Below are 26,377 nucleotides of genomic sequence, written 5' to 3'. Positions count from 1 at the left end.
GGATTTAAAGCTTATGGGGAAAGTATGGGCAAAAGAAAAATTACAGTAGTGCAATAGCAGAACCCATCCCTGACCCTTGACATATCAGAGTTGCATGAAAGATGATGAGACGAGACTAGAACAGATGATTTTTTTTTTTCCTTCCAAGGAGAAGAAATAAAACAAGATATTACAAAAATAAATAGTAAAAATTGACTCCTGGTGGGAACTATTTCCATTGTTTTAGCCAAACCCCATACTATATATAGGGATGCTCTTAAAGCAATTGCAGAGCACTGAGTTGCTTCCATTGTGTGGTGGTTTTATCCAGCTGGGCAGCTGAGCTCCACCACAACCGCTCTCTCACTCCCCCTCCTCAAAGCAAAAGGGGGAGAAAAAATGATGGAAAGGACTCAAGAGTTTAGATAAAGACTAGGAGATGGGTCAACAATTATCATCATTGGCAAAACAGACTCAGCATAGGGAGATTAATAAGATTTATTAGCTATTATTAACAAGCTAGAGCAAAGAGAAACAAACAAACCAAGAAACAGACTACAAACACCTACCTGCCATCCCCCCTCTTCCACCTCCTTCCCCACGAGGTGCAGGAGAACTGGGGGAATGGGGGCTGTGGTCAGTCCCTAACGCTTTGTCTCTGCCATTCCTTTATGGTCACTCTTTGCCCCTGCTCCAACGTATGGTCCCACGGGATGCCGTCCTTCCCAAACTGATCCTGCGGGGGCTTCTCACAGACAGCAGCTCTTCAAGAACTGCTCCCACACGGCTCCGTACCACGGGGTCCATCCCCCAGGAGCAAACTGCTCCAGCACGGGTCCCCCACGGGCGGCAGCTCCCCCCAGACCCCCTGCTCCTGCGTGGGCTCCTCTCCACGGGCTGCAGCTCCGGCCCGGGGCCTGCTCCTGCGGGGGCTCTCCATGGGCCGCAGCCTCCTCCAGGCCACATCCACCTGCTCCACCGGGGGCTCCTCCACGGGCTGCAGCGTGGAGATCTGCTCCGTGTGGGACCCATGGGCTGCAGGGGGACATCCTGCTCCACCAGGGGCCTCTCCACAGGCCGCAGGGGAACTTCTGCTGCAGTGCCTAGAGCACCTCCTGCCCTCCTGCTGCACTGACCTTGGTGTCTGCAAGGCTGTATATCACTCCTTGCTCTCCCATCTCATGTTGCACAGCATTTTTTTCCCTTTTAAAATTCTACTCTTACAGAGGCACCGCCAACATTGTTTATTGGCTCAGCTCTGGCCAGCAGTAGGTCCCTTTGGAGCAGGCTGAAACTGGCCCTTATCTAACTTGGGGCAGCTTCTGGGCTCTTCTCAGAGAGGAGCCCCCCGCTACCGAAACCTTGCCACATGAACTCAATACACTGTGGCTTGTCCTAAAGCTTAGTACTTGCCATTTATATTTTCATTGGCACTACCACTGTTACTATGTTGCTGGTTCCTGCAAGTGCTATCAGGCCTTTACTCTAATATGTGTATTTCTATCTCTTTTAGAGGCACAGGATCTTTAATATATTAGAAAAGCAAGTCATACAGCAATATTTTTGGAGCCTTATGGTTCTCTGATGGTGACAGGCTGAAATTACACAGAAGGGTGCTCTAACACCCGATGAAACAGAAACTCCAGTTCCTCCCAGTGCTGAAAAAAAGAAATAATATTTAGAAAGTAGAAGTAATTTATCACTTATGCTAGTGATCTGGCAAACACTGTAAACCCTGTTGTGTAGCTTTAAACTCTATAAATAAGTTGGCAATAAAAAGTAGATGTTACTGTCTTAAGAAAAAGGATAAAGTGAGAAAATTTTCTATGCAAAATCATAGAAAATGAATTATAAAGATTTTTTTTTGAGTTCTTATTAATATATACCTCAGTCTCTAGCTGGATCGTGCAATAAATTGTTACAGGAGAATATATATTTAAAAATATTTATATGGATGTTAAGATTGTTACAATTAATGCTACGCATTTCAGAAAGGAATATATACATTTCATGTTTGGGGGATTATGCCTGCATTTAACTATTAGAAACTGTAACGTTCTCTAATATAGGAAGGAAATTATCATTCTTCAAAATTAGATTTTTGAAAGGACAGTAAAAGTATCACCAGACATTATTTCTTGTGTCAAAGAACTTACATTTCTATCAAATTCTCGGTGTTACGAGTTCCCTTTCACTAGTTTTAAAACAGAACCAAAACCAACCAAACAAAAAAACATGCTTTAGTCTAAAAGGATTTTTTTTTTTTGTTTTGCAATACATTTTCTTTCCTCAGATTTCCTTTTGCAGTTTGCTCATTCTAGTAGATGCTAGGACTGAATATAAGATTTTTACACAGGACCCATCAGAGCACTGGGTCATCTCTTCTGCAGTCAATCATATTCCCACAGTTCATCAGAGATTCATACAGTGACAAGAAAAGCATTCAAACCAATAGAAAAAGCCACAAAAAATACATCAGTTTCTTGTTCCTGTTACATACTTAAGATTTTTTCCTGTCATGTTCTGACCTTTTCAGCTTTCTTTAATTAATAAAAGATAGTCTTGTTTTTTTCTCTTACGATCGCATTCATTCCTACTAAACCATAGGGTATAGAGTTTATTATGTGTGGAAAGTATTAGAAGTACTTAAAACAAAAAAACAAAAACAAACAAAAAACAATTACTGAAAATATCCCTCATAATTTTGTGTATTTTAGAAAAATTATTTGCACACATTTACAGACTCAGTTGAGACACTTCTAAGATTTTTTCATATTAAGCAGCATCACCCAAGGTAAAAAGTGTCAGAGCAAGATGTATTTCACTAGCATGTAAGAATATAAAAATTTCATCCTTAAACATCTGGCATTTGTTTTTATATTATTTGGAACCCTTAATTGGGATAAAGATAAGATTAAACTTTAACCTACTTTGTAACCTTGTGTGGTGGGTTAACCTTTGCTTGTTACCATGTGCCCACCACGCTGCTCTCTCACTCCCTCTCCTCAGCAAGATGGGAAAAAATACAATGAAAAAGCTCGTGTTTTGAGACAAGGACAAGAAGATCACACGCTAACTACTATCATGGGTAAAACAGTCTTGATTTGGGGAATACTAATTTCATTCATTTCAAATTAATAACGAAGTGGAATACTACCAACTAAAAACAAAACTAAGAACACCTTCCCCACACCCCAGGGGAAGGCTCAAATTCATTCCCAATTACTTAACCTTATCCCCTCAAGCAGCTCAGGAGAACAGTGGTTGCAGTTAGTTCATAACATTTCGTCTCTGCCACTTCTTCATCTCCGCACTCTTCCCATGCTCCCGTGTGGGGTCCCTGCCACGGGATTCATGAACTGATCTAACATAGGTCCTTCCCACAGGCAGTACTTCAAGAACTGCTGCAGCATGGGTCCCTCAGGGACCACACTTCCTGCCAGAAAACCTGCTCCTACATGGGCTCCTCTCCAAAGGGCCATAGTTCCAGCCAGAAGCCTTCTCCTACATGGCGTCTCCATGAGATGCAGCTTCCTTCAGGACACATCCACCTGCTCTGGCATGGGGTCCTCCGTGGACTGCACTGTGCACATCTGCTCCAACATGGTACTCCATGGGCTGCAGGGGACAACCTGCTCCAACAGGTTCTTCCCCATGAAGGGGAATGAAGCATGAGAATCTCTGCTCTGATGCCTGTAATACCTCCTCCCCCTGCTTCTTCACTGGCTTTGGTGTCTGCAGGAGTTGTTTCTCTCACATTTTTCTCACTCTTCTCTCTGACATCTGCTCTGCAGAATTTATTACCCTTTCTTAAATATCCTGTCACAGGAGTGACACTAGTGGCTCAGCTTTGGCCAGCAGTGGGTCCCTTTCGAAGATGGCTAGAAACAGCTGTGTCTGACATGAGGGCAGCTCCTGGTCTTTTCTCACAGAAGGAGTCCCCCCCACCTGGCTACCAAAACCAAGTGATTCAGAAGGGTCAGAAAACAAAGGATGCTGTCATTGCCAATCATATTATTAGGGTGCAGTGTGCATATAAGATAAACAATTAGCCAAGTGATTCTTTAGAATTACAGCTACTTGAAAGTCACTTCCTTAGTGCTTTAATATATTCACATGGAGATTCAAATTTTTATAAGCACCCCCACTAAACTACCTGTTTTGATATATATATATATATATATATATATATATATATATATATATGTTCTATTTAGGGGGAAAGTGGAGGTGGTACTGAAAACACCGTAGATCTCTAGTAAGGTCTCCATCTTTTTACTCTGTTTCTTTCTATATTTGTCATTTGTATTTTTTTCATTTTTATGGCTATTGTGAAATTAATACTTCAATGTGAATTATTCCTCTGTTGGATTTTCCACATTATGACTACAGTGAATATTGCTGTTTGTAGCAAAGGCTCTATCACAAGATAAAGGACTTTTATCTATTTTTATGTGTCAGTTGAAACTATTTATTTGAAGACTTTGAGAGTGAAAGAAAAAGCTTAAAAAAAAAAAAGAGGCAAATCAAATATCTCCCCTTTGAGCAATGTCAGTCAATTTGAGTGAAATGGATTCCCTGTTTGCCTGACAAGTACTTTGTGTCACAAATTACCTGGACAATTCTTCTTCGGTGTCTTCATTATAAATAAATACCTGGTGTTTTAGTCTTGTATTAACTATTTAATTAGTATATTCATATTAAACTATATGTTTCTGTTAGACAATTTGTAAAAAAATATCATTTTATTATATGTAATGTTATTATATTATACTGCAAAATAAGTTGAAGTTCCATGATAAAAAGTGCTATGGTAATTCTGTAATTCAGTAAGCATCTAAACAGCACAGTAAACTTAAAGTATATACTGAATATTTCATCAACTCAGCAAAGACATAGGATTGAATTTTTTATAATTCTTTGTTCAAGCCCAAAATAGATTCTATTATATTCTTACTCTCTCTTTTCTGGTTCATATTTTAGTGGTAATTGTAGTAGTATAAACTAAATGGGGAAATGTAAATTTACTTTAAAGTTCTTTTCCATTTAAATGGTATCAACATTCAAGTTATATAATGAATCCAGCTTTCTTGTAAAGATTCATTACTGAAAGTATCACTGAGCTTTTTTAAAAAAATAGAAGTTGCTCTCTCCAACTACCTGTAAGGAAGTTGTGGGGAGCTGGAGGTCAGCTTCTTTTCACAGATAACTAGTGATAGGACTAGAGGGAATGGCCTCAAGTTACGCCAGGGGAGGCTTAAGTTAGAAATTAGGAGACATTTCTTCTCAGAAAGATCAGTCAAGCATTGGAATGGGTTGCCCAGGGAAGTGGTGGAGTCATCGTCCCTGGAGGCGTTTAAGGAAAGATTGGACTTGGTGCTTTGGGACATGATTTAGTGGGTGACATTGGTGGTAGGGTGATGGTTGGACCAGATGATCTTGGAGGTCTTTTCCAACCCTAATGATTCTATGATTCTATGATTCTATAGTTTTTCCTTCTTTTGCATTTTCAATTTACAGTTTTTCCAGATCGAATTTTCAATTTCCAGTGTTTAAATTTAGGCTTAGAGTTCCCTCTCTTTACTTTGCTGACCAATAAAGATGTATAACCCCTACAAAATAATGTGTTAGAAAAGGTTCCTTTGAGGCATCTAATGAGATTTTTTCATTTGTTTTTAAGAATATTTAAAATTATTTTTAGTCCTTATTCATATAGCCTTGTTAAAAAAAACACACACATTATTTTTCACCACAAATATTGTGCAATGCCTATACTGTGATGCACAACTATAATTGGGTCCCAACAGTTTGCTTCTGCCTACAAGCCTTTGGCAAATTATTCTTTTCCTACATAGCCAACTGCTTTGCTAAATACTGTATTACTAGTACTGGGCATTGGGGGAATAAAAGTGTGTTAAGACTTCCGTATAGAAAATTGAAAGAGGATAGAATACTTCTTTTCAGGAATGAATAACATTTATGCATAGGGGGTTGCAGACAAATTTTGAATTTTGAAAAATATCCATGCCTAGCAGTGAAGTACTAAAAAGGTATGTTCTTAGATGACTTAACACTATCTTCCCTTCTTGTGGGTCTGCATCAAGTTTGCTGTATTGCGGACTTCTTAATTACTATTGACCTTCTCCTTTGTTATTCCCACCCAACTAAAGACAAGGAAGACAGACGTACACAAGCTTTTTTCCACAGACCACAAGTACCTCCAACTTCAAAGCATTACTGGAAAGCTTGGCATTCTTAATCTACAAGGCTGCAGGTGGTCTTCTTATAGCCACCAATGGAAGGAGGTTAATGTGAAATTCTTATTTTCTCAAGCACTCCCCATTTTAGGGAAATGCCAAGGTGACATTTCTAATTCATCTTTCTCTTTAGCTTTGACATTGCCTTTTAGAAAAGGCTTTAAGCTTCCATTAGTTTAATCTTTGAGAAATACGGACGTATTCACATATGTAGGATAAGCTTTAATTTGCGTATAAGCCTGTAAATAATAGCTAAAATGCTATTTGATCCCTCCATATATGAACATTCTGGAGGTTTTTTTGTTTGTTTGTTTGTTTTAAATCCAGTTGAACTATGCTTTTGAGGATTCAACATTTCTAGGCCAGGAGTATTTTACCCCTATTAATTCATTTAGTATGTCTTGTGATAACAATACTTTCCCTGAATTCATTTGGTATTACTATAATTATTGTAAGCACTTTGGTAGGATTTCCAGGGTAATTCAGTATTAATTAAGTGGATCCATGTTGTTGAGAATCCCGTTAAGCTGAATATTTCAATATAGCAGAAAACATCAAAATCTTCCTCTGAGTGAACAAATCCCTTATTGTTCTGCAAAATGACTATGCAGAAAGGGCAATAAAGAAGTCATAGTAAGCCTTCATCTCTGACTATTGTCTACTTTTGACTCTGAGCCAGTTCTTTGGAGTAGGCATTATGTTCTTTACTTGCAATGACAATAAGTCTTCATGACTGAGCGTACACCTAGTTCAATGTTGTTGCCATATGGTGTGCTAGCAATGCTACTAACTCTTACTGGCAGACTATTCAATGAAAATGGGAATAGAAGGACCAAGTTTTGTATACAGTAAATTGTACAGATGACTATCCTTTTCTTATGCTTAAACATAAAACACAGGGCATACTTTTTTTTATTATTATTATTATTTTCCCTTTCATGTGTTGAATTATAAGGTATGTACCCCATGTTTTTCATAGCCAGCAGGACAGAATTTTATTGTCAGTCTAGAAAAAGTCAGAAATAAAATTAAAAGAATTCAACTGTTGTTTGAAAAAAGGTGACCTGCAACTGAATGGACAAACAAGAAATGATAAGAAAGAGGAAGAGAGGAAGAATGTTCTTCCACTGGTACTGTGAGTTATAAGAGTATTTCAAAGAGTTATTAATATGCTTCTAGATTTCTTAAAGAAACAAAACCAAAAAGCAAGCTAACAGACAAATAGCCAAACCAACAAACAAACCAACCAACCAACCAAACAAGCAAAAAATCCCAAAGCACTGTGTAGAACTGTAGACAAGGGAGAAAATCACTTCCCTGTAGTTTGCACCTCCCATCCTAGGGAACTGAGACATATTTTACTCAAGAAAAAAAAATCTCATCAAATAAGCTTCTTGCAGCTATTCTTTCAAACATTCTTCCAAAGCAAATGCCATAGTATGGCACACCACCAACTTAATTTTAATATTTATCGTTGGCTTTTTCAACTATATACTTTCCTTCAGTTAAATTTTTTTTTTTTTTTTAACAAGGGAATAATAACATTACCCTGCTACGTTGACTCAATTTTACAACATAAAAGGACAAGCAATTTAATACATAAAATGAAGTGATTCAATCAGTATTAGAAATTGAAGTGTGACCCTAAAACCTGTCATAAAAAATAAAATTCTTCTGTTCCTGCTGTTAAGGCACTTCTGACATGGATTCTAAAAGAATGAATTGCAGTCCCAGAATGATATTTGTGATCACTTCACCTGTAGCTTGAGAATAAAGTGGGCATTATAATTTTAAAATATCTGATCGTATCATTAGACTCCTTAAAGAAAATTAACTACTTGACACAGGAGTGATGGTATACTGCAAAAGGATGTGGATAGAACTCATGAATTTTGTAGGAAATAGAAATTAAGAAATCGATGAGAAATCAGGAGAATATTCTTATTCACATATTTACAAATGCACCTGAGATGCATGGGAGTAATGATGAATATAATGAGGGTGGGACTACAATGAGACAAATGTGGGTGAATGACAATATACCCCTATCAAGCTGATAACACAAATGGAAGGGAAAATATTGCACGCAGCATGGGAAACAAACAGGAGGAGTTGGAATCCATGGTGCAATTAGAAAACTATGATCTAATTGCTCTCACAGAAATGCAGTGGGACAAATTACACATCTGGAACATCAGAATAGAAGGCTACAAGCTTTACAGGAGAGACAGGCAGGGAAGGAAGAGTGGAAGTGTTGCTCTCTATGTTAAGAAATTGATTGTGAAGAGTTCGCTCTAAGAAACAGCCAAGAGCAGGTTGAGAGCCTGTGTGTAAAATTAAGGACTGGATCTTCTGCTGGTCAAACTTAGGCAAAAGAAGGAAATGCACAGAAAGTGGAAACAGGGCCATTTGCCCTGGGAAGAGTACAGAAATGCTGTCCCTATGTGCAGGGATGGGATCAGGAAAGCCAAGGCACTGACAGAACTAAACTTGGTGGCCAAGAAGGCCAATGGGATTCTGGCGTGCATTAAAAGGAGCGTGGCCAGCAAAGGGAGGTGATACTCCCCCTCTACTCTGCCCTGGTCAGGCCTCGTCTGGAGTACTGTGTCCAGTTCTGGGCCTCCCGGTACAAAAAAGACAGGGATCTCCTGGAAAGAGTCCAGTAGAGGGCCACAAAGATGATACGGGGCCTGGAGCATCTTCCCTATGAGGAAAGGCTGAGAGACCTGGGTCTGTTCAGCCTGGAGAAGAGAAGACTGAGAGGGGATCTCATCAATGTGTATAAATACCTGAGGTGTGGGAGACAGAGGGATTTGGCCAACCTCTTCTCAGTGGTTTGTGGGGACAGGACAAGGGGTAATGGCCACCAAATGGACCACAGTAAGTTCCACACCAACATGTGAAAGAACTTCTTCACGGTGAGGGTGATGGAGCACTGGAACAGGCTGCCCAGGGAGGTTGTGGAGTCTCCTTCTCTGGAGATATTCAAGGCCGATCTGGATGCCTACCTGGGCAACCTGCTCTAGGGAACCTGCTTTGGCAGAGGAGTTGGACCCGATGATCTCTTGAAGTCCCTTCCAATCCCTACAATTCTGTGATTCTGTGATTTTGCAACTATCATGCTGTATTTCTCTTACCTTTCCCATTTAGAAAGCCTTGTGTGACCCTCAGTGGTATATAAGGTTGCTTTAAATTATGGAGTTGAATAAGGAGTATTATCACTATATAATGAAATGTGAGAACCTTGAAGGATCTAAATAAATTTTCAGGTAATAGGTTTAAAATAAGCTACACCAATACTTGTTCACTCAGCACAAGATATTGCACCTTCCAAAAACAGTGAAGAGAGGAGAAGTTCATGGAGGGAATAGTCTGTGAGCACCAGACATCACAATTCAGATGCGAGTTCACACTATAAAAGCCCCACATTCTGGAAACGGAAGAGTAGGCCAACCCTATACACATCCTGTTTTATATTCTTCAATTCATATAAATTATTGCCTGCTATTAGAGGTAACACTTAGGTAGCCCAGAATCTGAGAAATCATTTATTTTGGAAATAACCTATCTTTGTTTTCCAGATGACATTTTTTCTAGTACAGGAAGTTTTTCTCATTAACTTCCAATTTAATTTTCTTCCCGTTTTGACTTAAAATGAGATCCATTTCAGCAGTGACTGATCTCATGTTTAAGCCTTTTTTATTAATACTTGTTTGATGGTATGTCTGGAGTGACTCTCAGCAGATGGTTTTGGGAAGGAAAAACCTCATATCTTTCACAGGTAATATCTGAAATCCCTCAAAGAAGAGCCAAATCAGGGCAACCTATAAAACACGGGTAGAAGCAGGCTTCGTAAAGTCATATTTATAGTTCTAGTGTAAGAGGAATTTATAGCATAAAGTTTCTATCATTCCTAGGAAGATTTAAATGTACGTTTGCAAATAGTCCAAGGGCTGTGAAATACTTAGCTATTCAATAGAGGTTAGTCCTGTGTTATGATTTATCATGTAGCAATTAAAATATATAAAAAAGTGTTTATGAAGGATTCATGTCAAGAATAATGATTTTTCATACAGCTCTCTTCCAGAAACATGTGAATGGCTTTCTTAAACAAACAAACAAGCAAAACAACAACAACCACAACAACCATATTTTCTCAGTTCAGACTACCTCTAAGTAAAATGATTTTCCCTTGGTATCAAAGACTCTGCAAGTGCCTGGACTCTATATTCTGTAATATACATGAAAAAGAAATTGTATACATATACAGGTTCTGAACTAAGGCTCAGCAAAAAGCTTAGAATTTTACACTAAACCCATGGTCACATAAAGCTAAAATCAGGAAAGTGAAAAAACAATCTTAGCATTTTGTTTCCCAGCCATATTTCTAAACTAGTGCAGAGAGCATCTTTTCCTTGTAAAAGTATATTTCATTGCTTTAGCTCATCCTTTCATTATCATGCAAAAAGGCTGGTTTCAGCATAAATCTTAGCAGGAAAATAAGGCTTGAAGTACCTGAGTGTACATTTTCAAATGACTTTAAAAGAACTACATGTTCCCAAGCAACACATATTTCCCTAAACTTTTTACATTAAATAACTCTTCATAATATCTTTCATTATGCCAACAAGATGAATGGTTATGTTAATAATAATCATTCAAGGAGCCAAAGAAAAAGGAAAAAATACATCAGGATTCTAGGAAAGGTAAAGCAGAATGATACAATATATAATTGGGAATGGTATCTTAATTTATGCACATAGAGACTCCTGAATTTTTGGATGATGAGACTTTTACTTGTGTTACTGTATTGTCCTTGAAAGCTAAAAGCCAGCATTTTTTATTATTATTTTTTTTTAATCTTATGTTTGTAAATGTCTAGCAAGGTAACAATGTATTTTGAGTTATTATCTGAATTCTAGGGAGCTTAGATATCTGAACAATAACAACAACAAATATTATTTAGGCAAGAAACAGACATAAAATTTACATTAAGTTTCTCTTCACTGTCTCAAGATGAGGACTATTAGAAGTTCCTGGCTGAATTATATTTGTTCTGCTATTCCCTTGTGACAAAAGCCAGAACAATACAAAATCCTTACTAGCAGTATCAGAGAGATTCTCTGGTACCTCAGTTGCAGACCTGTTCAAAAAAGTTCAGGAACTTTTTTGAGTCTTGGTGCATTATGTAGCTGAGAAATATGGAATAAAATCTATTTGCAGATGTCTTTAAGTCTAGTCCCTCCTTTTCAGGAAGTGTTACATACATGTACATGACCAGGGTTTAAAAACAGCGAAGGGGACAGCACAAATGTCAGTTGTTTGCCTTCCCTGGAACTCTGCTTACTCCTATGTATAGCAGGACCAGGGATCTTTATTATGAGAACCTATAGAACCCACATGATATCTTGTCTCTAAACTGGAGAGACATAGATGTGATGGATGGACCACTAGGTGGTATGGTCACACTCAAAGAGTTGTGATCAATGGCTCAATGTCCAAGTGGAGTTCAGTAACGAGTGGTGTTCCTCAGGGGGTCAGTATTGGGACTGATGATGTTTAATATCTTCTTTGGTGACATGGACAGTGAGATCAAGTGTACCCTCATCAAGTTTACTGACGACACCAAGCTGTGTGGTGCAGTCGACGCACTGGAGGGAAGGGATGCCATCCAGAGGGACCTGGACAGGCTTGAGAGGTGGGCTTGGGCGAACCTCGTAAGGTTCAACAAGGCCAAATGCAAGGTCCTGCATCTGGGATGGGACAATCCAAAGCAAAAATAGACGCTGAATGGAGAACAAATTGAGAGCAGCCCTAAGGAGAAGGGCATGAGGGTATTGGTTGATGAGAAGCTCAACATTAGCCAGCAATGTGCTCCTGCAGCCCAGAAAGCCAGCCATGTCCTGGGCTGCATCAAAAGAAGTAATGCCAGCAAGGTCAAGAGAGGTGATTCTCCCTCTCTGCTCTGCTCTTTTGAGACCCCACCTGGAGAACTGCATTCAGCTCTGGGGCCCCCAGCATAAGAAGCACATGGATGTATGAGAACGAGTCCAGAGGAGGGCTACAAAGATGATCAAAGGGCTGGAGCACCCCTCCTATGAAGACAAACTAAGAGAGTTGTAGCTGTTCAGCGTGGAGAAGAGAAGGCTCTGGGGAGACCTCATTGCAGCCTTCCAACCTAAAAGGGGCCTACAAGAAAGCAGGATAGGGATTCTTTATCAGGGAGTGTAGTGATAGGACAAAGAGTGATGGCTTTAAACTAAAAGAGGGTAGATTTAAATTAGATAAAGAAGAAATTCTTTACTCTAAGGATGGTGAGTCACTGGAACAGGTTGCACAGAGAAGTTGTGGATGCCCCATTTCTGGAAGTGTTCAAGTCCAGGTTGAATGGGGCTTTGAGCAACCTGGTCTAGTGGGAGGTGTCTCTGCCCATGGCAGGGCAGTCGGAACAAGATGATCTTTAAGATCCCTTCCAATCCAAACCATTCTATAATTCTATGATCTGAGAAGCCAACAGACCTGATAACACTGTGGTATCCTTTTGGAAAGGATGGGCTTTACAAGGTGACTTCCTCTGACCTGTAGAAGCTGACCTGAAAGGAACTAAAACTGGTCTAGCTAGATCTTTGAAATTAATACTTGACTAGAACAACAGGATGACTATTCCAATTCCTATAGTTTTGTATTGGGTATAGATGGCAGAGTTTTGGTATCAGGAGGTTGCTGGGCAGCCTCTGTGAGGAGAGGCCGTGGACACAGCTGGTTCCAGCCAGCTGTAATCACCCCACCACAGGGCACAGCTGGGCCCGGCAGCCAAGGTGGTGGTGCCTCCATGAAAACATAATTAGAAAAGGGAAAAAATGCCAGCCAGAGCTGTGTGAGGAAAAAAAAGTGAGAAAGAGAAGCAAGAATGCCAAGGTCAGAGGAGGAGGGGGAGGAGGTGCTGCAGATGTTGGAATAGGCATTTTCCTGCAGACTGTGGAATAGAAAATCTTGGAGCTGATACTTACTGCAGTGGGTAGAGGGTCTTATGCTGGAGCACATGGATATTTCCTGAAGGACTACAGCCTGTGGAAAGCCCACACAGGAACAGGGGAAAAATTTGAGGAGAAAGGAGCAGAAGAGAGGAGCTGTTAAGAACTTATTGCAGTCTCACATTCCCCAACCCCTCTGCAACACTCAAGGCAGGGAGACGTAAAATATTTGAGAATGAAGGGGTAAAGTTGAGCCTCTGGGCAAAAGGTGAGGGGAAGGTGTTGTTTTGAATTTTGTCTCTGTTTCTCACTATCTAAATCTATTTTAATTGGTAATAAATTCTACTGATTTTCCTCAAGTCAAGTCTGTTTTGCCCATGATGGTAACTGCTAAGTGATCTCCCTGTCCTTATCTCAACCCATGAGGATTCTCATCCTATTTTCTCCACTGTGCTTTTGAGGAAGGGAAGCGAGAGCAGCTGGGTGGGAATCTGGCAGCTGGTTAAGGTCTACCTACCACACGTTTTTACTTGTACACATTAAAGCTGACAAACTCCTAGCGTTAAGTTCCCCCAATTTTCCATTTGCTGTGTGTAGCATAGCCTTAGCGCACATGAATCACAGCAGTAATTTCAGCCCCTGTCTCAAATACAGCTGGAAATCACACTGGAAAAAAAAATCCTAACCGTAAAAAGGGTAAAGTCCCTATTGTAATGTAAATTTTAAACGTTGACCCCTCTGGATGAGATCTATGTATTTTCTGACAGTGCTTTTTCCAGGTCCTTCCAACACCATCCCAGCAGTAAATACAGAATAACATTATATTTCTGCCAGTAGAGGATTAAGTTGGTAAATCAGCATATTTTATTTGAAAGCAAATGCCATCCAGGGACAGAGAGAATGATAACAGAGCCTATTTTTCATTAGGGCACTTTTAGGTTTAGCCGTCAGTAAGAACCTTATTTAAATAGAAAGATTTTTGGTTGCTTCCTGTGAGAGTCATATACAGCCTGTAAATGGACAGTTTTACAAATGAGAATACGTGGAAGCTTCAGAACTACTGAAATAGTTTTCTACAAAAGGTGCAGAATATTCCTTTTATATTTTCTTTGAAGTTAAAAACTGCAAATTAGGCATTAAAAATGAATAAAACTCACTCTGTAAGAAAAATGATGGTAAGTGAAACATAAAGTTTCATTCTAGTTTAAATAATTTGATTGCTTGATCTATTTTAATCAACTGTTTTTCTTCCCTCACCAGCTGTGTTTTAAGCAACATGAATTAGACAGTTTGGTAAGCTACAGTATAACCTGCATTTCTTTCTGCTTGAAGTTTTTTTTTTTTTCTTTTTTTTTTTTTTTCTTTAGTATGTGTATGTTGGCTGCAGGGGAATAGTAAGGGAAAAGAGATGTGTGCAAAAGCTAAAGGCAAAGATATTAGTTGGCCTGCCAAATGATCTATGCAGCAGCAAGGCTAACATGGGACCAGGGGCAAGTCAACATATGCCTGAAAGCCTCAAAGCACTAATTCAAGTCCATCCAAAGTTTTTCGTCTTCTCTGTCTTGTAAGAACAGCACATTCTTTCTGCACTGTTGACCTCCTTTTAGATGCCAAGAAGGCAGAAACCTAAGGGAAAAATTAGCTTAATCCTTTCCTTGCTTCCTCTTGTCTTTTCCTCCTCCATGCTGTATCTATGGTCTGTATTACTTTTCATGTTGTCACTGAAGCTGGCATGTGGCCACATCTTTTCTAGTCCTATCTTCGACATTCTGCCAGCAGTGTTCTACATTAAACATTAAAGCTTTCCTGCGTGATTTAGAGGAGGTTTTACATGCTATGGATCTTCTCTAATGTTAGGAAGGCTATAGGTAGCTGTTTCTATGGTTTCACACTCTCACTGCCAGAGTCATTATAAAGGTACTGTATCGCACTGATTTTTTACCCATCTGTCTCCTCATATAACATGCTCAAGAATTACTACTCACCTGAAGCTATAATAATTCTGACTACACATCACCAAAAAGGCAAGACTGATTTTCCTGGTTGCCACTTTTCATACATACGGTTACATCTTTTATGTGCAGAAGTATCAAAAGGAAAGTCCAGTGCCAAAACAGACTCAAAAGCAAAGATTCCAAGTGCCCATCACTCTTAGCCACAAATAAAGCAACAAAATAAAGTGTCTTCTAATCAGAGGGGAAGTTAGTTTCTGGATCTGAAACTGAAATGTAAGGCTTATATCCATTTCACTCTGTTTGAAGTGCCAAGAATAGGAAGATAGGCCTATTATTTAGTAGAGAGTGTTTGTGAAATTCCTTCAGTTGTGTCAGGAGTGCTCACTTGTATCTGAATTGGCTATTTTTGTGAAAAGAAACCTAAAGAAGAATAAAATCTATACCATATCCCCCCTTTATATTGCTTAATTGTAGCCTGTAGCAATATAAGCATTCCAGTTCTACAACTCTTATAAATAAATAAATAAATAAATATCAACCCTTTATTACATAGATATTTGTCAGCCAGAAATTTTCTGTCTTCTTGTTTCTGTCTCTGTTATCCATTTTCAAACTATTAAAACACGAGGAGATTTATTCATTGACATGCTATTTGAATTGCTATTCCTTGGCAACGTCTATGATTATGAGGAAAGGCCAGATTAGTAATGTGATTTTCTAGTTGCTATGTGAAAAGCAACCACTTAGAACCAGGTGGATATTTTTGGCTGCGGCTCAATCCTTATTAATGTATGCATCCTTTTAAGTGTGGTTAAATTACTAACCCTAGAATCTATAATAATGAGCACAATGTTGTGAAATACAGTTTTTTTTTTTTTTTTTACATAATGAATGTCTCATCTAGCAGCACTGTAACTCATTAATCTCTGAATAACCTTCAATTCGTACCATAACATGGATGTTAATGGTAGAAATTAGAGTTGAAAAAGCCTATTTGGTCTTCTATTTCATGTACTCAGTTGATTGTTCCCTAAAGTATATTTTCCAGTGCTTTGTCTCATCCAGATTTAAATGTACCTAGCAATAAAGCCTCTACTACTTCCCTTTTGAGACTATGTCACCATGTAATAGATTTCACTACTGGGAATTTTTACCCTATTCGATCTTGGGAAGATATTTCACCTCAGAAACAGGAAAAAGGGAAAACATAATAAAAGCAAAAATATTTATTGACTAGAAGCTAGCAGGAGAATTTTCTACAAACCAGGCATCTTACTTCTCTTAACAGCTCAATGATGCTGTTGTCATTTCCTATAGAGTGAAATCTGCTCTTGCATTTTTCATAACATTTCCTTGTGGTACAGACAAATTCTACCCATGCCCTTTGACTGTGTCATTTAGCACTTATTTCACATTTCTACTTTGTAATTTCAAGATTGTTTTGCCCTTGGAAATGAACTGCTGAAATATCCATGTAAGAGTCAAATTTTTAAAGTCAGATTTATTAAATACAGGAAAAATAGATTTAAAACAAAGAGACTTGTGAAGTCTATCAAGATCTCTTAACCTTACAGAGACATTATCTTCTTTAGTCCTCAAAGAGAGGAAAAGCTTCCATCAGCAACAGAACAAGCTCTGTCTTCTGATTGACCCCTCACTTGCAAAGAAGCATTTATGAAGATCAGCTGATTCAAAGAAGTTGATCAGGGACAGCCATGAGGTAATAATGGTTAAACTCATTACTAGACCACTGACTACAAAATACTAAACTGACTGACAGATATAGATAGCCATCCACTCCTAATGAATTCCTTGCATATAACATGTTGAATATTTGGACTGGTGTTAAGAGTCACCAAAATGTGTTTTCAGGGATGTAAAATAGCCTAGTCAGTGTCTGTATAAATTGTATAATACAAGGGTACATGAACCGAGTGACGTAGAGTCAAATAAAGAGCAAATGAGGAAACAAAATGTCTTATTTGTGTTTATGTATAATAAGGGTTTAGAGTATTACAGAGGAGATATACAAAACATTTGGCAGGGAAAGACAGAAATACACACACCTCCATACATAGTTCTGGACCGTTGCCTTAGCAGGTCAAAAGATTATTTTAAGGAGTGAAGAGCTTCTGGAGCAGGCAAGCAGCAAGAGGAAGGGTGAACTTCTACTCTTGGAGCAGGCAGGGAAAGCAGACAGCACCCTTGGAACTCCAGCAATCTTATATTGGTTGTGCAGAACAGTTCCTGTAATAATTATTTCCTCTTTTCTGTACCCCACTCCTCACCCCCTAACACTACCCACACCACCCCACCCAATTCCAAATCCTGTCATTTTAGAGGATGTTTGAGCTTCTAGGCAGTTTTATTGTTTAGCCTCTGCACCCTGGAATATACACTCCACAAAGAAGATATTACTTTAACAGACAGGTACTGTTTTTTCTTACTTACCAGCTTCTTTTCTTTCGTATGCTGAAAGCAGTCTTTTCCCCACTGTGAAAATTGTATTTCTTCAGTGACCAGTAATTAATTGACCATCTGTGGCTTGTTTATAGGTCTTGCTCCTCTGTTATCAACAATATTTTCAAGGCAATTTCTATTATCCCTTGCTTAAGCTCTACATCACACCAAGAGACACCTGGTACCAAGCTCCAGTTCACACACCAAGTTCTCATAATAAGTTGATAACAAGAAGAATAGGTTAGGATAGGTCTTTGTGCAGTCAGCATAAGCTTTAGCTTGCATTTTTACTGAGACAATGTGTAGTATTACCATTATCCAAGCTAAGCTGACAGTTTTATATTATTATTATTAATTATTATTATTACAATTATTATTATGTTGTTGTTGTTGGATAAATAGATGGGAGAAGGAGAAGGGAAGACAGAAGAAAAAAAATGAAGTCACTTCCATTACCAGATTTCTCTCTGCAGGGCTGCTCTCCAGCGTCTTGTCACCCAGTCTGTACGTATAGCCAGGGTTACCCCTTCACAGGTGCAGGACCCAACACTTGCTCTTGTTAAACTTCCTATGGTTGGTGATTGTCCAGCTCCCCAATCTGTCCAGATCTCTCTGCAAGGCCTTTCCACCCTTGGCAGAGTCAACAGCTCCTCCCAGTTTAGTAACATCAGCAAACTTACTCAAAACACTTTCTAGACCTACATCCAAACCATTTATGAAAACATAGAAAAGGATTGGCCCTAAAATGGAGCCCTGGGGACCTCACTGGTGATGGGTTGCCAGCCTGATTTAGCCCCATTTACCATAAGCCTTTGAACCCTATCCATCAGCCAATTGTTCACCACTTGTATGATGTTTTTATCTAGCTTTATGCTGGACATTTATTCCAGTAGGATCCTATGAGAAACCATATCAAAAGCTTTACTGAAATCCAAAAAGATTACATCAACTGGCTTCCTTTGGTTGACTAGATGGGGGTGATCTTATCATAAAGGGAAATTAAATTTGTTAATCAGGATTTTGTTAAACAGATGCAGCATTAACTTGTCTAATCAAATCAAAATATTTCTGGTCAAAAGAACTCTACTTGTGCATTTACAGCTTTCAAGGAATTAACATAAAGGCACGTTGAGGTCTTCAGAGAACAAATTTCATATTTTGGTGACACACCTTTGTTCTCTCAGTACTGAGGAATTTTGCATTTAAGTACAGATCAGACTATGGATCAGAAGATTTCTATGGCTTATGCTTTTTTCATAAAGTAAACTTTCTATTTAAGCACCAAGCAAGAAAAATAAAGAATAAACTTGCACCACTCCAATATTTGTGTCCCAGCCTTTCTATTCTTGTTGCTACCTATCCAAACTCCTTAGTATAGCGCTGTGCATGTCAGTGAAGTTACAGATAAGGTAAATGCACATTTTCTTAGCTTACTTCATAATTATGTAATAAGTTGATACCAAATATATAAATACATCCATGGGATATAATTTCAGAAGCATCAGTTTCTTTACTTTGTACTCAAATTGAGAAACATTTCCTCTAAAAGTGTGATTACAACTAACTCTACTAATGTCAGAAACTTCAGTGTGTTACTGAGTGCAGCAGAAAAAATTCTAACATCTTCAATTTCCAATGGCTATTTAAATAATTAAATTAATCTTTTAAAATGTCACATCTGTTGGAGAATTTACTTGTTAGATTAGTTTCACTGTTACATTTCCAGTGTGTTTGGATGTTTGTGATGCTTCAGTTCACTGAATAATATTTTCTTCCATATAGCCAAACTGTTAAATGCTAATATAGGTTCTGAAAATATGATAAACATTGTTTGCCTCTTCATATTTTCTTTATTAGGATTTAATAAGCATGTTGGTATTTTTAAATTGTTTCTTAAGTGCTTCTGTAAATTGATTTAATTTATATGGTTACTTTTAAAATCCAGACTTCATCCCTCGAGGTATTTAAGAGACGCATGGATGTGTCACAAAGAAACATGTCTTAGTGATGGCACTCAGTGGGTCTGATTGGCAGCTGGATTTGATGATCTTGAAGGTCTTTTCCAACCTAAATGATTCTATGATCATATGGAGTACAAAATGACGTAGGTAGTGACAGTATGGATGTGGCCTTGAATGTCTAACACTATTTTCAGATGGAAAGATAATTATTTAACATGTTAACCTAGTAGTTATGCAGGATTTCTAGAAGATGTCATAGTCTGAGGGCACCAAGCATACCAGATTTAAATAGTGTGGTAGATGTGGGTAAGGCATTGTTCCATGGGAGTGAGATTGGCTGTACCTTTCAAGCACAGTGAAATTATGTGCTATGTCTGCATGAGCAAAATTTCTAGGATTTATGATGATGTATAAACTACCCATATATCTACTCAATTCCAGACTGTTCTGGTAAAATCAGATGTGCCAGATAACTGGGTCTCTGGAATAATTTTTGGAGTAGAGCCACTAATTTTCTCACTGATACAAAGCACCAAATGAACTTTAGGATAATTTGTTCCTGAGTAGCTTTTACAGTCAGTACAAATGAGACAAGACTAGTTTCCATAAGTACCTCTAGGCCTTAAAAAATACACTATTTCTTCATGCCATATTTCCAGAATATCATACTTGTCCTCTGTTTCATGCTGTATAACTCAGCTTGTTAGGCTTCAGCACACTGCTCCCAGACCATTTAGAAAAATACATGAAATAATTATTACATCTTGGTCCCACAAGAGATCCAGGAGAAGTGCTAGGCAACAGAAAAATGCCTGGACTGCTTTAATGTGTCTAGCCCTGAGCAGTGTGATAAGATCCTTTCTGCAAGATTAGGCTTGCATACTGACATCTACATTGTAGAATGGGTAAGATGCAGAAGCAGTTGTGGTTATCCAGAGGACTGTTCTAGTGAGCATACAGACCTGCATCCCATGTCCCTGCTCAGTCTTGCTGTTTCATCCTTTCAAGTGGATTATAAGAGCAGAGACTCTCAGGAACTTCATGGATATGTTTTGTGATGTAGCAGGGGACCAAAACTTTTAATTTAAAAACTTTTAATTTAAAAACTTCCTTCTTGTTTTCTTGCTTGTGTAGAAAAAAAAAAAATCAACAGAAACCTAATTCTTGTGGTCTAAGAGCAAATCACAGTGTGAATGCTAAATGGAGTTGAATGCCAAAACACTTAAATCACAGGCATACACGGTTTTACAAATTACGCTGTGTCCCTGTTTCATGGGAGAGAGGATGCAGTCAGAAGAGAAGTCAGGGAGCTTAGTGCAGTGGTCTGGTGTGTGCAGTTTTAGAGTCACAGGGTCTGTTGGGGTTTTGAAGAGATAATACAGGTCCTGGTGCATCCTGAACCATGGGGTCCCCTCAGAGTCTCACAGGTTCTCCTTTTTCTGGGTCAGCTGTGGAGTGTCATTCTTTGGCTTTTCTCAATTACTGTGGGTATTCTTCTGTCCTCATCTGCAGGATTGGGTAGAAGGTATCTCCTTGATGGTTAGTCTGATCAAATTGCACTGTTGTTACCTGATTTGCTATTACTGTTGGTATTCACAGTCTTGTTGTTTTGGACTTTCCTGGGTATGATTGCACTTCATGATGGTCAACTGGTTGTTTTTTGTAGTTCGGCTATGTATTTCCTGGAGCACACAAAACCAATATTCTGTTGTTTGGAGAAGGTGGTTGATGATATTTTGTTAAATCTACTACAGCAAAAAGTTGGTTAAATTTCAGGGGCTTATACTAACAGTTCTGTTAACTAGGCCAGACTCATGCTAACTATTAAAACATTCCACTCCACTAAGAGGTCTGAGGTGTAACACTAGACGGAAGGCAAAAAAGGAGATTATTTTCTTTCTGAAGAATTTTGAAGATGTTTTTATACTTCTCTTTCTCTTGTGACAAATATATTTGTCTTTCTATGCATTTTGTTCCCTCTGTGCCTCTGTCCCCAAACTATTGACAATTCTCTCAATACATAGAAAGATTTGTTGTAAATAAGTCTGTCCATGAAACACTCACTGAATAAAAAGCTTTCTGCAGAGCTCTTTTTGTTATAGAAAGTATTATCTGTTGTATATCATAATGAGCTTTGTGCCCAGTTCTTTAATACTCCAGCTGCAAATGCACTTCGTGGTCAAGTATCAATAAAATAAGAAATTGAAAATTTTGTTCATTTTTTATTTTTTTTAAATTTTTTTATTTTTACTTACGTTTAAAGAATTAACCTTTATAACGCATGCTTTTTTACTGGTTCTATGGCATTTGAAGTGTACTTATTTTCAACTTTAATTGGGCAGGACATAGCTTTGGACCCTCTTCAAATTCGATGTGTAGCACACCTAGCATGGAAGTCTCATATCTTAGTCTCAAGAAGTTTGTATGCACTAATGTTAAAAAAGAGTCACCGAGAAGAGCCTTGCTCCATCCTCCTGACACTCGCCCTTTACATATTTATAAACATTGATAAGGTGACCCCTCAGTCTCCTCTTCTCCAAGCTAAAGAGACCCAGCTCCCTCAGCCTTTCCTCGTAAGAGAGATGCTCCACTCCCTTAATCATCCTTGTGTCTCTGCGCTGGACTCTCTCAAGCAGTTCTCTGTCCTTCCTGAACTGAGGGGCCCAGAACTGGACGCAATATTCTAGATGTGGTCTCACTAGGGCAGAGTAGAGGGGGAGGAGAACCTCTCTCGACCTACTAAGCACATCCCTTCTGATACACCCCAGGATGCCATTGCCATTGGCCTTCTTGGCCACAGGGGCATGGTGCTGGTTCATGGTCATCCCGCTGTCCACCAGGACCCCCAGGTCCCTCTCCCCTTCACTGCTTACCAGCAGGGCAGTCCCCAGCTTATACTGGTATGTGGGGTTGTTCTTGCCCAGATTCAGGACTCTACATTTGCCCTCATTATATTTCATTAAGTTTCTCCCCGCCCAATTCTCCAACCTGTCGAGGTCAATAAGGTTTTTAAAGAGGAAATCTTCAGAACAGCTCTTGAATGTCTGAAGATGGGGGGAAGGGAAACAGTAAGAATTGTTTCCTGTCTCTGAAAAAGGAAGAAGAATGGTGAATTTTAAAAATTTTATCACAAGAATATACCTCATACTTAAAATAAATCCCAACAGTCATAAATACTCCTTCCTTTTTTTTTTTTTTCAGAAACAAGTTTCTTGATACAAAAAAATATATATCATGTCTGCTCTATCATAAGATGAAAGGCACACTTATACCATAAAATGGCCCACTCTCTGGAAGGAGATGGAGCATGGCAATTTAGGATGTCATCTTATAGGGTCCTGTTTCAAACAGTAGTATTGGACAACAGTAGCTGTATTACCAAAGGTGAATTCTCAGATGCTCTTTTTATGGAGCTCTGGTGCTGATGGCTTTGACTAGTTGTGCCTGGAAACATCACGGAGTTTTAAATGAGGTTGAACCATTTCTAATGTAGCTACTACCAAGGATGTGGTTACCTGCAAAGTCCACCCTTTGTTGGTGAATAACAGAGGAAAAATATTAGATACTGTTCTTGGAGAACTCAATTAAATACCTCTACAATTTCAACATTGATCACTGCTAATACCACCTGTTTTGACAAGGGTAATTCCATCATGGTTGAAGCTGGCTGTTATCCCTAAAGATACACTGATCTATGCTATGTTTTATCTACCTTATCTCTCTCTCTCTCTCTCTCTCTCTTTTTTTTTTTTTCCCCTTCTGTTATCTCTCCATCTGTAAAGACAGGAATGTATTCTAAAAATAGCCTCAGGAATAGTTGACCACCCATTCCAACTGTACAAATGTACAGTCACTGTTAAAATATTCACAGGAAATGTAAAGTGCACAGGGCAATAGAGAATGCACTGTAATATGGATGAAGCTATGTATTTTCTACATAGTGTATACTTTCTAAGCAGCAGAATTCAAAATTATGAATGCTTTGTCATGTAGATTCTCTTGGAAAAATGTTTAAGGAAATGGGAAGATTTTTGTTTTATTATTTTTATTTTTTCTCTAACAAAATAATTTTTAAATAAGTATTTTCTGGTTTTGTTTGTTTTTGAAAACCTATTCAACATTTAACCAACATTTAATCTCATAAAGTCATGGTTTTAATTCAGATGTTCACCCTTCTGTTCAATTAATTTTTTAAATTCCATTTTATGTTTTACTTAATTAATTTATTTATTTTGTGGTGTTTTTTTCCTGCTGAGCTGCTGAACTCCACCACAATTGCTCTCTCACTCCCCCTTCAGCCTCTCACTCGAAGTGTAGCCTCACCAGAGTAGAGTACAGGGGAAGGATCACCTCTCTGGCCCTGCTGGCTACACTATCCCTGATACAAGCCAGGATGCCGTTGGCCTTCTTGGCCAGCTGGGCATGCTGCCTGCCCATGTTCAGATGAGCATCAACCAGCACCCCCAGATCCTTTTCCTCTGCACAGCTTTCGAGCCACCCTGCCCCAAGCCTGTAGTGCTGCATGGGGTTGTTGTGGCCAAAGTGCAGGACCCAGCACTTAGTCATGTTGAACCTCATCCCATTGGCCTCTGCCCAGTGAACCATTCTGTCCATGTCCCTCTGCAGAGCATTCCTACCCTCCAGCACATTGACACTTCCCCCCCAACTTGGTGTCATCTGCAAACTTACTGAGGGTACACTCAATTCCCTCATCCAAGTCATCAATAAAGATATTAAAGAAGATGGGCCCCAACACTGACGCCTGGGGAACACCACTGGTTGCCAGCTGGATTTCACTCTGTTCACCACCACTCTCTGGGCCCAGTTGTCCAGCCAGTTTTTAACCCAGCAAAGAGTGTACCTGTCCAAGCCATGGGCTGCCAGCTTCTCCAAGAGAGTACTATAGGTGACTGTGTCATAGGCCTTGCTGAAATCTAGGTAGACTACATGAACAGCCTTTCTCTCATCCACCAGGTGGGTTACCTGGTCATAGAAGAAGATGAAGTTGGTCAGGCAGGAGTTGCCTTTAATGAACCCATGCTGACTGGGCCTGATCCCCTGGTTGTCCAGCATGTGCTGTGTGATTGCATTCAAGATGACCTGTTCCATCACCTTTCCTGGTACCAAGGTCAGGCTGACAGGCCTGTAGTTCTCTGGGTCCTCTTTACTACCCTTCAAGATGGGTGTCACATTACCAAGTCTCCAGATCTCTGGGACCTCCCTGGATGACCATGTTCCCTAATATAGATGATGGAAAATGGTCCAGCAATCATATCTGCCAACTCCCTCAGCACCCTTGGGTGGATCCCATCTGGCCCCATGGACTTGTGACAGTTCAGGTGGAGCAGCAGGTCTCTAACTGTTCCTGCCTGAACTGTGGGCGAATTCTTCTGCTCCTCATCCAAGACTTCCAGGTCAGGAGGCTGAGTACCCCAAGGATAATTGGTCTGGCTAGTAAAAACAGATGCAAAGAAGGCATTAGGAACCTCAGCCTTTTCCTTATCCTTAGTAGTCACGTTCCCCCCTGCATCCAGTAAAGGAGGGGGATTCTCTTTGAACCTTCTCTTGCCATTAATATATTTATAATTTTTTTTTTTTTTTTTTTTTTTATCCTTAACCAAGCACACTAGAACAGTGAGATACTACAATCAGAATAAAACCATCTTTACCCCCATCCACCCTATTCTACCTCCTCCCCCTGAGCAGTGCAAGGGAACAGGGAATGTGTGGCGTAACGACCACACGGACACCAGGGTTCTTTTAGGATCAGTAACTGCTACTACTTTATTGACGTCATAACTTCAACTCCTCCTCATACTGAGGGCATAACTTCATCTACTTATTGAGGACAGGCTCCCTTCCTATACCATTCGCTCCACAGCAGTACTTTTTCCACTAACTATACATTGGTCAAACAACTTTGCCTGGCAACAGCAAACACAAAGCAACTTCCATGTCTTAACGGCTGGAGAACAAGCAGTCCGAGACAGCAAGGCGTCTCCTGAATCACCCTTCTTTGTTCCCTCTAAACTCTTTACATTCCTGATGGTCTCATCCTTAAGAGTCTGATGCTATCACCAACCATGGGGCTTGTCGACCCCCATGGTCACACTCCCACAGGAATGAGGGCTGCGGACAGTCCCTAACGCTTTGTGTCCGCTGCTCCTTCATGGTCACTTTCTCTGTCCGTGCTCCACGTGGGGTCCCTCCCACGGGATGCCATCCTTCCCAAACTGATCCTGTGGAGGCTTCCCACAGGCAGCAGCTCTTCAAGAACTGCTCCAACATGGCTCCGTACCACAGGGCTCCATCCATTAGGAGAAAACTTGCCATTAGGAAAGTCCTCTGAGCATGTGGTCTTCATCATTTACCTTGACTAAACATTTAGATAATTTTTTAGCAATTACAGTTCACTGTCTTATATAGTTTAAGACCTCTAGTGCTTTCTTGCCAATTTCTGTGCTATCTGAAGTTTTTTTCCCCAGATCCTTCATTAGCTTCAGAAATTATAATGTGTGTTTTAGATTAAATTATATTGCATATAATTTATTGCAGTTACATAGTAAATATAGTACATAAATGGGAGAGTTTTTATAACCTTGACATAAAAGTACATAGCATGCTGAGTTTTTCACTCATTTTCTCTAACAGTTTCTATCATTTGCATTCTGTTTTGGGCTTTTAATATAAACATTCAAACAGTATCTTGAAAACCTTTGTATTGATAATGCCTATCTGATAGGGTCTAAATTTTATTAATATAATCTTTCTGCTGAGTTTAAAATTGACTC

The 26,377-nt window shown here is 39.3% G+C and overlaps 1 protein-coding gene across 8 annotated transcripts in view; it reads left to right on the top strand.

The window, feature by feature from the left end:
- Window positions 1-26,377, top strand: part of GPC5 (glypican 5) — a 765,123-nt gene that overhangs the window by 593,277 nt on the left and 145,469 nt on the right. The window contains exon 8 of one of the 8 annotated variants that reach the window (XM_080577245.1): window positions 16,758-17,493. The exons of the other annotated variants lie outside the window; for them this stretch is intronic. Coding sequence (XP_080433371.1) covers window positions 16,758-16,843 — 86 coding nt within the window. The 3' untranslated portion in view covers window positions 16,844-17,493. Of the gene's footprint in view, window positions 1-16,757; window positions 17,494-26,377 lie in introns of those variants that run through there. 8 annotated transcript variants of the gene reach the window in all.

This window comes from Anser brachyrhynchus (genome assembly GCF_964034855.1).
Source record: "Anser brachyrhynchus genome assembly, chromosome: 1".
Lineage (NCBI taxonomy): Eukaryota > Metazoa > Chordata > Aves > Anseriformes > Anatidae > Anser > Anser brachyrhynchus.
Note: the sequence above shows the minus strand (reverse complement) of the source record. Positions and strands in the feature narration are given on the sequence as shown.